This window comes from Ictidomys tridecemlineatus, chromosome 7, assembly GCF_052094955.1.
Source record: "Ictidomys tridecemlineatus isolate mIctTri1 chromosome 7, mIctTri1.hap1, whole genome shotgun sequence".
NCBI classification, from domain to species: domain Eukaryota; kingdom Metazoa; phylum Chordata; class Mammalia; order Rodentia; family Sciuridae; genus Ictidomys; species Ictidomys tridecemlineatus.
In genome coordinates this window covers 146,027,257-146,041,844 of record NC_135483.1, presented here as the reverse complement: position 1 = coordinate 146,041,844, position 14,588 = coordinate 146,027,257, and the positions used below count along the sequence as shown (strand labels likewise).

Genomic DNA, 14,588 nt, shown 5'->3' with positions numbered 1-14,588 from the left:
AATTGCACAGTTGTCACTGTTCAAAGGAACAGTGGAATATGGAAGGCTCCTGCTGCTGCCCTTGTGTCAGTGTGGCTTCCCTGGGTCCTAGAAGTAAAATAGACCTGGACAGCACTCCCAAGAGAGCTCATCTGTTATTTTCTGTCAACCTGATGAGAGTCACCTAGGAAATTAGTAAAGCACACCTCTGAGTGTGTCTGTAAGGATATTTCCAGAGATAACTGGCCTGTGGGACAGTAAACTGCAGAGGGACACCCAACCTGAATGCGCCTGGCTGGAACAAAAGTGGAGAAGGAGAAAGCCCACCAGTGTGTGCCAGCTCAACTCTTCTTCAGTAGGTTTGCCAATTATTGCTGCCACGGTCTGTGGACATCAGACTCCAGCTTCTTCAGTCCTTCATTGTTGTGGACCACACCAGTGATTCTTCAGAAAGACCTTCAGTCTTGCACTGGGGCAGCATCATTGGTCCCTCTTGTTCTGAGGCTCCAACTTCTTGGACTGAGCAGCCACTGGCTCCTTGGGCTTTCCAGTGATCAGACAGCCATTGTGGGGCTGTTAGCCTCTGATCGTGTAAGCCTTTCTAATAAATCCCATTTTAAAATTGTATGTATCGGTTTCATTTCTCAGAACTCCAACACATTTCCATTCAGAAAATAACTGTACATGTGTGTGTGTGTGTGTGTGTGTGTGTGTGTGTGTATTCTCCTGCTATTGCTATTGAAAAACTATAGTTCAAATGGCACGGAGGAGGGCTGGGGATGTGGCTCAAGCGGTAGCGCGCTCTCCTGGCATGCGTGCGGCTGGGGTTCGATCCTCAGCACCACATACCAACGAAGATGTTGTGTCCGCCGAGAACTAAGAAAAAATAAATAAATGTTAAAATTCTCTCTCTCTCTCTCTCTGTCCCCCCTCTCTCTCACTCTCTCTTTAAAAAAAAAAAAAACAAATGGCATGGAGGAAACGAGGTAAGAGACATAAAATAAATGAGGTTAGGTGAACCCCTGATTGGAACTGGAAGTATCAACATGAACTCATAATGTATCTTATCATCTTAAAAAACTATCACCTGGCTTCAAAGCTCTCAAAGGTCTAAGAACAAGGACATATTGGTAGCAATAAACAATAATAAACATGTGGCCAGGTTTGGGTCTCTAGATGCCATTTTCCTGACAAGAAACACCACCCCTTAGGGAAATGGCAAGTCCAGGTCTGGGACAGGAAATGTGGACAATGAGTCTTATGAGAAACGAGGAGGCTGTGAAGACTGCTGGACAGCATGTCAAGAGGCTTAGGAAGCAATCAAGAGATTCCCCCAGCTGAAGACAAGCTGAAGTAAAGATGAGAACTGTAAAGAGTTTAAAACCATGTGAATAGATTAAAATATACTTAAGAGCATTACTTCTATTTGTCAGATTATTAAATGGTTAGTGAGGGTCAATTTGTCTTTGAATAAGCATTCCACTAATGAATGAAAAAATAAATGAATATTAAAATATTTCTATTTTGCAATTCCTAATGAATCAATTCATAGAGGCAATGATCATCAATATAGTCACGTATTTTTAATTCTTCAGCTTTGGTTTTGTACAACTCAGTTCCTCCTTTGTGGTAGACTGAATAATGGAATCCAGAGATATCCTCATCTTAATCCCTCATAATGAATGAATATTGCCATATATTGCCAAAAGGACTTTTCAGATGTTATTACATTAAGAATTGTGGGGCTGGGGATGTGGCTCAAGTGGTAGCACGCTTGCCTGGCATGCGTGCAGCCTGGGTTCCATCCTCAGCACCACATACAAACAAAGATGTTGTGTCAGCTGAAAACTAAACAATAAATATTAAAAAAAAAAAGGAATTGTGACATGGAAAGAATATCCCGAATTATCTAGGTGGGCCCTAAATGTAATCACGAGTGTTCTTATAAGAGGAAGGCAGGAAGAGAGTCAACTGTAGAAGGAGAGAAGGAAATATGATTACAAAAGCAGAGAGAGGTTAGGAGTGATGTGGCTACAAGCCAAGGAATGCAGGCAGCTGTGAGGGCTGGAAGAGGCAAAAATAGGTTTCTTCCATTGGCTTCCAAAAGAAACCAGCCCTGCCAACACCTAAGTTTTAGCCCTGAAAGACTCACTGGATTTCTGGCCTTCAAAAGTGTAACAAAATAAATATTTGTCATTTTAAGCCATTAGATTTATGATATTTTGTTACAGAATCAATAGGAAGTGAAAGCAACTATAGAGTTTTGAGCATCATTGTAAATGAAAAGGTGGATGTCTGAATATCTCTAAAATCACTAATGTCATTCATGAGTTTGTAAATAGTTTCACAAATTTTCCCTATTGGCTAGGAAAATTACTGAGGGATTCTCCCTTATGGTTTCCAAATCTATTTAAGGAGGCAGTATCCTATGAGATGGCACTTTGGAGACAGACAGGCCTAGGTTCCATCACACCTTTCATCTTTAAAGTGTGGATAATAATGGTCACATAAATTTGTCAAGATTTGTCCCAGGTGCTAACGAAAAATAAAGCTTCTAGGACTGGGAATATAGCTCAGTGTGGAGCATTTGCATAGTATGCTGGAGGCCCTGGGTTCCAGCACCAGCATTGAAAAACAAAAAACAAAAACAAACAAAATACGTATCAATGAATAGTCTATGGGCCTCTAACATAATATTAGCTGTCTCACTCCATTATTTTGTCTCATGGTTCTGGAGTCTGGAAAGTCCAGGAACACAGTGCAGCATCTGGTGAGGCCACCTTGCTGGATTGTAATCTGGCCAAAGGGCGAGTGAGCTTGTGCAAGACTGAAGCCAGAAGAGGGCCAATTCTCTTTTACCCACAATGCATAACTAACCTGTTCTCTAGATAACAGTACTAATCCTCTCATGAGGGCAAAACCCTCCTGACCCAATCACTTCTTAAAGGTTCTATTTTTTATTACTGTTACAATGATAATTAAATTTCAATCTGTTTTGGAGAAGAATTCAAACCTTTGCTCTAGGGACTTTCATCAGGTCAACTATACTTTCTGTGGAAAAACATCTTCTTCATGAATAACATAAGAAGTTTAGAATGTTTCATTAAATATCATTACTCCTGTAGGGTGGAATTGTGAAGAAGTTAGAAAATGACTTTGAACTCTCAGGACTGATACTATGAACCTGAACATTATTGACTCCTATGTAACCAAGCCCAACATATGCTATAGATCCTGCCTATTCAAGTACCACTTAGAAGTAACTGTGCGAATCTAAACACAAAGGGTTCATAGATTGCTTTCTTTGACACTCCTTATGAAAACATTCCTTCCTCTACCCCTTTTTAAGAAATTAGAGAAAGGCTAATAAATATCTTCTTTAACTGCATATATAGATTCAAAACAGGATACGTTGCTACTATTTTATTGAAAATGGCTTCACCAGTGATAGAAAATATTCCCCATAAAAATTCAATTTCCAGATGGGTACACTGGTGGATGTCTGTAATTCCAGTGACTCAGGACACTGAAGCACGAGGATCGCAAGTTCAAAGCTAGCCATAGCAAGGTAATGAGCTCCTGTTTTGAAATAAAAAATAAAAAGGCCTGGGATATAGCTCAGTGGCAAAGCTCCCAGAGGTTCAGTCCCCAGTACTACAACAATACAACAAATAAACAAAAACTCAATTTCTAAAAGGAAAACTATTATAGATGAGTGAAACAGATCCCTAGGGCTTTCCCAAGCAACCAGAGATTGGAAAAACTCTGAGGAATTTTGAATTTCTTTCGGTTTTCATAAACTACAGTTTTATTCTCATGAAAAACTAAAGCCTGCTTTTGACAGCTTTTAATATAAAGAACTTCAAAATCCAGGGGAATGTTTCACATTCTAGTTTCTGCTTTGAAAACTACAAGAAAAAAAAAAGACTTGGAAATACAATTAGACTAAATATTCAACCTTCTTTATGTTGTATCTGAAGTCTCTTGCTGGAGGTAAAAACTATTGAGCAAATTTAGTAATTTTTGTAAAATCAGTAATTTTATGGAAAAATCATAGCAGTTATACACAGAAACAAAACCTCTTTATGTAATTTATTTAAAATTTATTGAGCTTCCTGTGCTGCTACAAACCTAACATTCTCATCAATTCTCACCCAAGAGGCAGCATTTTCATTGAGATGACATAGGTGAGAATTTTTTTTTTTTAAATGGAATAATACATCCTCATTAGGAAATTTAAGTACAAGCTGTTTTTCTGTAGAAAGTTGCTTGACATTCTATTCTTAAGATAAAATTAAAAATGATCTGTCTCAAAATGACATATACAAACTACCAGTACATGACCAATGTCTTTTCACATCTTCAATTATAAGCAGAGTAACTTCACTGTGGGTCTCTGCCCCGCCCCCCAAGCAGAAAATTTAAAAATATATCGCTTTTAGGGTAAAGAATTTGGTGCTAAATCTCATTATGAAATTATCAATCAGGAGTGGACTTTGGTACCAACAAGGGCCTCATCAGTTAACTCAGATGGTAGAGGCCTGTGAGGGGCAGATGAGGCAGAGACCGATCCATGTTTTGAAGGGTAAACTTCTGGTTATCTGGCTGGTGAGAATTTCTCATGAATGCCCATTGGTGCTCTCTGGTGTAACACCAGCCCTGTCTCTTAGGTTGCAGGGTTCCGCCCTCCCCACTCTTTATCTCTGTATTATAGCACTGGCATTGGAACAGAAGTTAAAAAAGTGACAAAGTAGCAAAATGAGTCACAAGTCACTGAGCTCTAATTAGTTTTTGGCTCTTGAATTAGGTTTTCTTACTGATATGGGAATAGTAAAGAATAACAAAGAAGGCTGAAGTTGAGGCAGGAACCATGTAGTCCCTTCCTCGGGTCCCTCAAAATCCCCTGGGACAGAGGATGCTTGTTATAACAAGTATTGTTGGTCCAAGTCCTGGATCTCAAGAATCTTTGGAGAGAAACTCAGGACTCTGTCTGTAAACAGACATTCGATGGTTCTGTGGTCTACCTGGGATCCATCCATGTACTCGCATGGACCATGATCCCTGCTCCACTTAAAGAATCTTTTCTTTCCCAGATTTCCTTTCTCTTTCTTGCCTTTTCTCTTTATTAGCATCTAATGTTAATCATGTTGCATTGGCTCACCTCTGGAATGTTTTTTTTTCACTTTCAAATAAGAGAGTTTGGGGATCAGGATATGAGGAATTCACGCTTTCAACTTGCATAGCCTCAAGTTCACTTCCTTTCCAGTTTGTGTTCAAAATTAGGTTTAGCAACTTTGTTTTCAGGTGAGTGGGGGCATTTGACCCCACAGAAAAGCAGACTTCCTGAGCACTGGAAGTTTCAAATGTTTGTGACCACAATAGGATTATTACAGATAATAATGTATTATTCATTTCAAAAAGCTACGAGAAAGGATTGGAAGTTTCCATTATAAAGAAATGTATACATGTATCCAAACATCACCATGGCAACATATTTATATAATTTTTGTGTATCAGTTAAAAATAAATTTAAAAGTATGATGTAAAAGTAGGGCTGGGGGAACAAGTAACTCAACATAGGTTGCTTCTCTGATCACCATCATCAAAACATCATCTCCAGTGTCATATAGGATCGCCACAGCCTGTTGACTATTTCACTAAACACCAGAGAAAAACATCTCCCAGGGCTTCCTTAGCACCCCTAGCCAGTTGTGTCAGAATTATTTTGGACTCTCAAAGCACGACAATAATCTATGCATTTACATGGCCATTTCAAGATGAAAAGTAGTCTAGTTTTCTAAACAAATTAAACTTTTTACTGGGCTCTCAGGACTAGAGCTTAGTGGGATCCTCTTTCTCTTGCAACATACTACTGGTTACTGCCTGATGGTCGATGTAGATGGGATAATGACATGGGAGGAGATGACAGGCATTCGTCTATCCATATGTACACAGCCTTTGAAGAAAATCTTGTGTGCAATAAATATAAGAAAATTATGCAGACTTTTAAAAGTAAAATAATCAGATCAGTGATTGCCAAGGAGGATGGGGAAAGATTACATAGGGGTAGGGGAAACTTTTGGGAGTGATGGATATATTCATTATTGTGGTTGTGACAGTGTCAAAATGGAGTAAGTTGTGCAATTCATATATGAGAAGTTGATTATATGTCATGTACATCTGAACTCTAAAAAAAAAACAACTTAGCAACCACTTTGGAACAAACTGGATGAGAATAATTAAGGGGGGGTACCTAAGATAAAAGTAGTAGTAGTTTTAGCATTATTGGTTTCTTAACAGTTTTAGGTTCAATTGCTTATCCTATTAACTAAAAGTGTTGAAAGAAATGGGTGGAACCCAAATAGGATTATGTCTGATTTCATGAAAACTTAATATTGTTCCTGCTACATCTAACTTATATTTAGAAGGAAGACATGGCTAGAAACAAATTTTTCAGAAAACAAGAATAGTTTTGTTATGTTTTTTCTTGCCAATCTGTAGACACCAAAGTAACTAACATGCAGGTATCTATGGAAAATTTTTAAGTGCTGAATAGGACTTAAAATGAAGTAGGACTAAATGAAGTAGCTTCTGATATTGAATGACTCTGGAATCATGCATAAACATGTTTCACAGTACAAAAGTGCAGACATATACATCTGTACCCTTCTCTATGTTAGGGCCAGAAGGTTAGACAAAAATGAATTGAGTCAGGTACTATTTTAGAGAACAAAAGGATGCATAAGACAGACCAGTGCTTTTCCACTTGAGTCACCTGTAGGCTCCCCCAATAATGAATCCTTATTTGCTTAAGATGGTGGGCATGGTGGTTCATCACAGCAATTTTGAAATAATTCATTCTTTAGGTCTCAGTTTGGAAGAATTAAAACTGAATTTTTCTTATACAACTTGCCATTTTCTTTAAAAGCAGAGGCTGCAACAAAAAGGTCTTACAATTCTGTAACAAATGTATGCTCTTAAAAATATGTATTTAAATCAGGTTCCATTTAAGATAAAGATACATGCAATGTACAGTTTAAAAGTATAAATTTTACAAAATAAATTCATTTAAGACAGAGAATCTAATCTTGGTTTGATATGCAGTATTTCTCAATAACTGGAAAGCTTTTTGGAAAACAAACCAACACTTTAATTTTAGCTCCACGGACACATTTTTTTTTCCATGTTTTCCCCCAAAGAACATTTCTAAGCACAAAATAGATTCGTAATGGTTTAATTAGATACATTTTATATATCCTGAACATAATGGCTCCCTTAGAAATAAACTAATATTTTGTACACAAACTTTATTTACTGTGCCACATTCATAATATACTGAGCCAAGAGCAAACATTTATTACACACCCCTGGTGTGTTCGGAGCTCTGCTCCCACAAACACTTCATTATCAAGGATGACAGAGAACAAGATTAGACAAGATGGAAAATTAAAACCCACTAGGTAGTAACAAAATTTACTTTATATTATGATTAGAAACCCTTCTCCAGCCACAGCTGTAAGCACTATTAAGCAAAACAGTTTAATCAGGTTTTCCTCCCTCATCCCGCCTCTCACTGCTCCTTGGAACAGGATCTGATGACTGATTAGTGGAGCTGCTGAAAGAAATTGGGCCAGAATAATCAAGAGGAGCAAAAGATTGGAAAATTGACAACTAGGCATCTTTTGTATTAAAAAATCCCTTGGTTTCTCTTACTCGGAAAATTACATTTGGGACCCCTACCCCCACATCAATTCATCTGTATCTTAAAAGGTATCTGAAATGAGGTTTAATTTTACAATTGCTGGGTTATAGGGAAGGTTATTTTAAAGTAATCTGTGGAAAATAATAATTTAATAAACAACATAACAGCAAGATTGGAGAGTAAATTTGCATCTTGGGTAGAAGCAGCATTCAGAATCAAAATAGTTTCTGGCGGACCTCTCAGAGTATTGTGTGTGACATCCATCTGTTCATTCTGGCCAAGTCCATGGGCCACTTTCACTTATTACTGCTTTCCTAGTGACCATCTCAAGCGAGAGGAAAAAGTCTGTAAGTAAACCATGGGAATGGGTACAGACACATCAAGTCCTCCTCCATCCTAGACTGTTCTAGGAAACAAATAAAATTGTGCCCTGGAATAAAAAAAGCTTACAAAAAATTCTAAGGACATTATAGCTTTTATCCACAGAATGAGCTAAGAGTCTATCCTTTTTCTGTTCAATCTCAAAAGTATTATGTAAATGAAAATGCCAACAGGATAAACCTCATAATTCTATAACTATCATGTCAATACACAGTGAAAAAGAAAAGGGGGATGGGGCATTGCACCAAGATGAGTATTTGACATGAGAGACTGGAGAACCAGGTGTTAGGGGAGCACCACCCCAAACTTAATCCATCACTTCAGTGGGAATAATCAGGGTATCTGAATTCCTCCCCCCCCCCCCGCCAAAATCTAAATCTGGTATATTATAAAATGTGTTGATTTTTAGTTTGATAATTTTTTCTCAGTCTCATCTGACCAACATTCAACCACTTGACTTATAGTGGACTCATCTTCTAGTCAAGGTTCTATCCACTATTTTTTTCTTAACTATAACCCAAATGCTAGGTATGGTGGTTGCATGCCTGCTGGATCCTAGGTCCTCTTCAACCTTCCCATTTCTCTATTATGATATCTTTAGTTTGCAGAATTCCTGTATTTAGTCTATTTTGAAACTGTTCAAGGAAATGCTAGCAAGTCCAGGCCAGAATTATTTTAGTATTTTAAGCTTTACCAATCAAAGGAAAACAGACTTCTCTATGAGGGAGTCAATAGGAAGCTAACTAAATTCTAATTAAAATTAAAGACATATCTTCTGAGGATGCAGATAAAAGGGCATCAAGATAAATGAACAGAAAGACAGTCAACGACAAGGGGAAGAGTTTACAACCACCTATGGATTTAAAGTGGGAGATGAAGGAATTGAGAAGCTCATAGAGGGTGTTGTTCATGTTACATCTGGAGCTGGACTGAGAAATTTAGTGGAGAGAGATATTCCATTCTAAACAAGTGCATGGACTTAGAGGAAGGGAGAAATGAAATTTTAGGGTAATCAAAACACTGCTCCGTCTAGTGGAAGTTTTAGAGTTCTCCCTTAAGTTTTTTTGTTTGATGGTATATTAGCCATTATTAGCAATGCTTTGCTAAGAAGAAATAGTTAAAATCAATACCTCACAACAAAATATAAAATGTCATAACCTTGATATCAGAGTTGAAAATAACACTTAAATTTTGAGGGGAAGAATCTAAGAATAAAAATCTAACAATAAAATATATGTAATTTTATAATTCTCTAGAAAACTCTCTAAGGAGACTTTTTAAAAACATACAGGCAGGGGCTGAGGCTGCAGCTCAGTAGTAGAGCACTTGCCTAGCATGTGCGAGGCGCTTGGTTTCATCCTCAGTACCAGATAAAAATAAATAAATAAAGATATAGTGTCCAACTAAAATATTAAAAAAAATACAGGCATTAATATAGACATCTATGTGAAGAAACTAAGGAATACCGATGCAAGTTTCCTACAAAAGCTTCCGTATATTAGTGGAGGAAAATCAAATTCCAAAGTATGCAAAACACACTTCTCCCTGCCCCTCATTTTTGGGATGGATAAATTCTTTAGCTTCAGGTTTTTATCTCTATTTCCGGCAAGGTAAATGCTTAACTTGTAGCTGTGTATCATTCTGGAATCACTTGATAAAAATAAGAAATATGATTTTGCATAGGACTCATTTAAACAATGCGAATAAGCTATTGGCATCCTTACTTCTGTTCTCATTGGAATTTGAATAGTGTCAATGAGTTGTGGGTGGGTTAGGGATGTGTGTCCCATTGTGCTTTGCTCAAACACTTTGGCTGTTTATAGTACTCCTAAGCCCACGAAGAAATTCCATGTGTATGTCTTTTTTTTTTTTTGTCATTCTTTCCAAAGTTTTAACACTGATGACAAATGTCCAAATCAAACACAAATTTTGCCAAATAACAGGGCACACTGTGAGGTTAGGTGGAAGAGGGATGGTTTATTATCTGAACGCAGGACAGGAACTTAACGAGCAACGTGAATACAGAGATCTACTTAGCGCATCTTTTCCTTCTTGACCTTCAGATACACCAGATGGTAACTGACGTGTCAATGTAACGTACGTGTTATTCAATTTTCAGTCCACGTGTCAGTCAAATCATTGTTCTGATTGAGAAAGTGAATCATGCCATGATTCAAAAGATCTGTCCTTCACATAAACCTATGAGTACACATTTAAAAAATGGTTTATTGTACATCTTTGCATTTTTTAAGGCATGAACAATGGCATACAGATGGAACAGGTTCTGGGAAGCATCATGTCTTTTATAAGGAGGCCAGCCACAAGCACACCACATCAAAAATTACTTGAAGTCTGAACCAACCAACTGCTGGGGCCCAGGAGCTCCTGTGACAAGGGGATGGTGCTTCCGGACAATGGACCAAACATGTGGTTTGTGTGTTGTTTTTACTTTCTTGATCAGCTTTAAGCACCGGTTACAGTTTTTGTTTTTTTTTCTTTACAAATTCTTCAGACTTTGGATTTTGTACTCTGCTCCTTTTTATTCTGCTTTCTGAGACGGGTGTAGACTTGTTTTGTTTTAAGGAATATGGTTGCAGCAAAACAGAAAGGATCCAAAAGTGGTTAGGGGCCTTGTCTAATGCACTTTTGAAAGTCCATTATAAAGATGAATAGAAAAGCAAATGGTAGGTTTTCAGTCGACCCAGAAACCACGCGTAGCTATAAGAAACATAATTGTGCATAGTTATTTATTCATTCAGAGTGTGATATGTGGGCTAGCTCTACGTTCCCAGTTTACCAGAGAACAGGGCTGTCTACTTTGCTAAACCCAGGGTCCTTTCGAAGCTCCCAGTAGGTGTCGTTGGAAACCCAGGCTTCTCTTTGATTTGCATCAATAACTTTTCTGTGAAAATATAAAAATGAACGTTAGCCATAGATTGCACCAAAGTGACCTGATAATTGGACCCTCTCCTATGGATTAGACATGTATACATAGAAGTACTTTGTAAGCCAGAGAGTGTCCCATCTGCTCACAATTGGGGATTTGACTATTTTTGAATAGGAATGAACTCATTTTTGTTGTAAAATGTTTTACGTGAAAGCAGGTAGAAGAGGTACTGAAGGGAGGGACAGATCATCTTCAGGCAGGGACAGAAAGCGAAGAGCCCCAAAGTGCATACAAATATTATAATCCAGAACTTCTGGTTCCAGATTGGCAAGAATAGTTTCTGCTTTACTTTCAGGGGCAAGTACTCAATATTGGTAGATCCGAGAGCCTCTGCAGCCCATGTATAATGAGCCCACTTCTGATATTTCAAGGGCAAGGCTGCATTTCTTCCCAGAGGGATGGGGGCGGGTAATGAAATGACAACTTTAAAGGATAAGAGGTTTTCTTGAGCTTTGGAGGGCAACAGATGAATTTGGAAACTATAGACTAATCCGTGTGATGTATATATAATCCTGCAAATAATCACTGACTATCGCACTCCAGAGGCACTAAATCTGAACAGATACAAGCTCCGTGTGACACAAATAAGATTAAAACCTAATGAAGTGAGGGTGACCTTGTGGGTGTAGGGGCCCATCCAGTCCCTGGAGGAGGAAGTGGGAACAGGTTTCCATCATTCTAAAGGGTACAGCTGAAGGAAAAAGCTCTCTGGGTAATACCCTCACTCTTTTGCTGTCCACAAAAAGAAGAGACCTGTAGAGAAGAATTTCTTTTTATGGTTACTACCTTTTTACATGTGCAAAATCTGACTCAATTATTTTCACTGCTTAAAAGGAAAGTAAACAAAATTAGTTTTCTACCTTTCAGTTCCCTGGATACTATACTATCCCCAATTTTTTTTTTTTTATACCTGCAGTTTCTTATGGCCTATGGCAACCATCTGAAACACATGAATTTGTTAAGGGAATGAACTGACTTACTTAAAAAATTTTGGTATATGTTCAAGGTTGTTTTCTTCCATATATCGTCTTCGAGATCTCTGGAGTTCCTCTACTCTTTGCTTCTCTGCCGCTGCAGCTTCTAAATTCCCTTCTTCCAAAAATCTAAGCATAAAGAAATTGATATTTCATTATGTTATCCTCTTTTTAGAAAAAAAATATCACTTGCATAAAATTACACTCTGGTTGCTATGAACATAACATAAGGCACAGTGACACTCTGATAATGCCCCTTTACCTCTGTCTCAGGACACATTACCTCTTTCTTCCCATCAATTAATAAACTTTCTGTGGACATGGAATAAATTATGAAATCTAACAAAATGAGGGTAGGAGGGAGAGAGGAGAGGTTTGGCCTTGCAGACTTCTCTGTGCTGTCTGGGGTTCTGCAGGTCTCTGAGATTTTCAGGACAACTGCAGAGTTCAGGATGAGAACATCAGGCAGTTGCAAGTTGTGCAGCTTTTCCATAGTAACAAAAGCACTTGTTAAAGGTGATAGGATGGAGCATGGCAACTGGAAGCCCTCCATCTATTTCGAGAACAGATTGAGAGGCAAGGAGCTTTCCTGTTTTATTGGAGAGAGTAAGACTGGTGAAAACAGAAGGTAACAGCTGGGGAAAATTACCGAAGGCCACAGAATAGGAAATGAAATTCAGAAAGGAAATACTGAAATAGAATCAAGAAGGAAAAAGAAGACCCAGGGTGATTTGCAAATGTTTATATTTCAAAACCAGAGCAAAGAACAGGGATATACCATGGTATACATTGTACAGAGTTAATTGATTAAAATCTAAATGTCAAACGACAAGACCACGTGTTCTGGAAGGAGCATAATTAAGAGAATTAAATAGGAGAACATTCAATACTGAGAACTTTTTGGCAGAAAACAGGTAAAACCACAAAAGTATGGGAAATAGAAAACTGCTCTTGGATGGAATTCGTATGACATATAGAATTTTGGGGAAAAGTAAAATGAATTCTGTAGGAGTAAACATCATGAGTATTATAAAATAAAAAAAATAAGAATTCGAAGGCTTTGGAGATACTGTATTTCCAGTATATCTCTCCCTGTGGGACCCAAAGCATGCTAGGAAAACTCTAGATTTTCACTCAAAGCATTTCTGGGTATCCCTATAACTTATCCTCTTATTCTTAAGTTTAAAAGATACTCCACATTACAGGGTAATAGACACAAGGAGGTTAAAACGCGCACACACACACACAAACACACACATGAAACCCTGGGTTAGGAGTAATTCGGTACATAGCAGAGTTCATGGGTCTGCTGATCTGTAGTCAGTTTGGCAGGGGGGGGATTTGAAACTTTTTATTAAAACACAACTGTGTCATCATCCATGGGAACTTTGTGTTGAGATAAGCATCTGTTATGATCATACTGCAAATACTACTTTACCTAAGGACGAAAACTCCAGTACTACTGCTGAGTGAACAGGGAACAAAGGAATGACTGAATGAGTAGCCAACAATGGTGGTAAAGAGAGTCTCAAAGATGGCTGAAGCCCACTCCATGACCTAGGCCGCATCTCAAATGCCTCTGCTATCCCTACCTTTGATCTGGCCGAAACCGGGCGTCTGTCGGTGGAAGGAGATCTTTTAGTACAGGATCTAACTCATTGAGCTCAATAGCAAACCGTGTGAAGCCATAGTAGAGCTCATAGTTGGTTGGCATGGAACCTGGAATGAGGCCAATGAACCACTGTGAGAGGAGCAAGGCTGATAGAAAGAGAACTGAACTTACCACCTGTGCTGAATTAACATACGCTAAGATAGACACTGCAGTCACAAACTCTAGATTGTGAATTTGTTTCAAGTGGATTAAATTGGTTATATTTTGCTAGGTAAGGGAAGTTTATGTTGATGATCAGAAGTGATAGACTTCTGTATTTAATAAAATTCAGTCTTTAAAACCTTGCACATCTAGTACGGTCTTTATTGGCTAAACTCTCCTCCCTCATATTCAATTGGGAACTAAGTGCCATTGTGGTTAACTATGAACACTAAAATTTCACCAGAAACCCTTATTATTTACTTTTTTTTTATAAAATAAAAAGATGTAGATCCAAATTAATACTTACTGGCACTTATTTCTTTTTCTTCTTCTTTTTTATTTTTATTTTTGGTTCCAGGGATTGAACCCAGGGGTGCTTACCCACTGAGCCACATCCCCAGCCCTTTTTTGTATTTTATTTAGAAACAGGGTCTCGATGAGTTGCTTAGAGCCTCACTAAGTTGTTGAGGCTGGCTTTGAACTTGAGATCCTCCTGCCTCAGACTCCTGAGCTGCTGGGACAATAGGTGTGTGTACCACCATGCCTGGCTTATTAGTGGTGAAAAGAGTCTCAAAGACTGCTGAAGCCCACTCCACGATCTAGGCTGCATCACTTCTTTCTAAACTGAAAGGCAGGATCTTTGTGTGCTTTGTTCATTGATGTATTTCCAAGTGTTAGAATGAAGCCTGATGTACAGTCAGTACTCAATAAGTAGTTACTAATGAATGAGCTAATTGCTCTACTAGCAGGAAATTTAAATAGGCATCAATACCTCTTAGGAAGCCAATAACT

The 14,588-nt window shown here is 38.2% G+C and overlaps 1 protein-coding gene across 11 annotated transcripts in view; it reads right to left on the bottom strand.

Moving 5' to 3' along the window:
* Positions 1-10,019: 10,019 nt before the first annotated feature.
* Osbpl6 (oxysterol binding protein like 6) overlaps positions 10,020-14,588 on the bottom strand; it is a 76,806-nt gene continuing 72,237 nt past the window's right edge. For all 11 annotated transcript variants that reach the window (XM_040294522.2, XM_078017657.1, XM_040294526.2 and 8 more), the window contains 3 exons: positions 13,576-13,702; positions 11,990-12,112; positions 10,020-10,964 (listed from right to left, as the gene is read on the bottom strand). In XM_040294522.2, the coding sequence (XP_040150456.1) occupies positions 10,856-10,964; positions 11,990-12,112; positions 13,576-13,702 (359 nt within the window). In that variant the 3' untranslated portion in view covers positions 10,020-10,855. The remainder of the gene's footprint in view (positions 10,965-11,989; positions 12,113-13,575; positions 13,703-14,588) is intronic.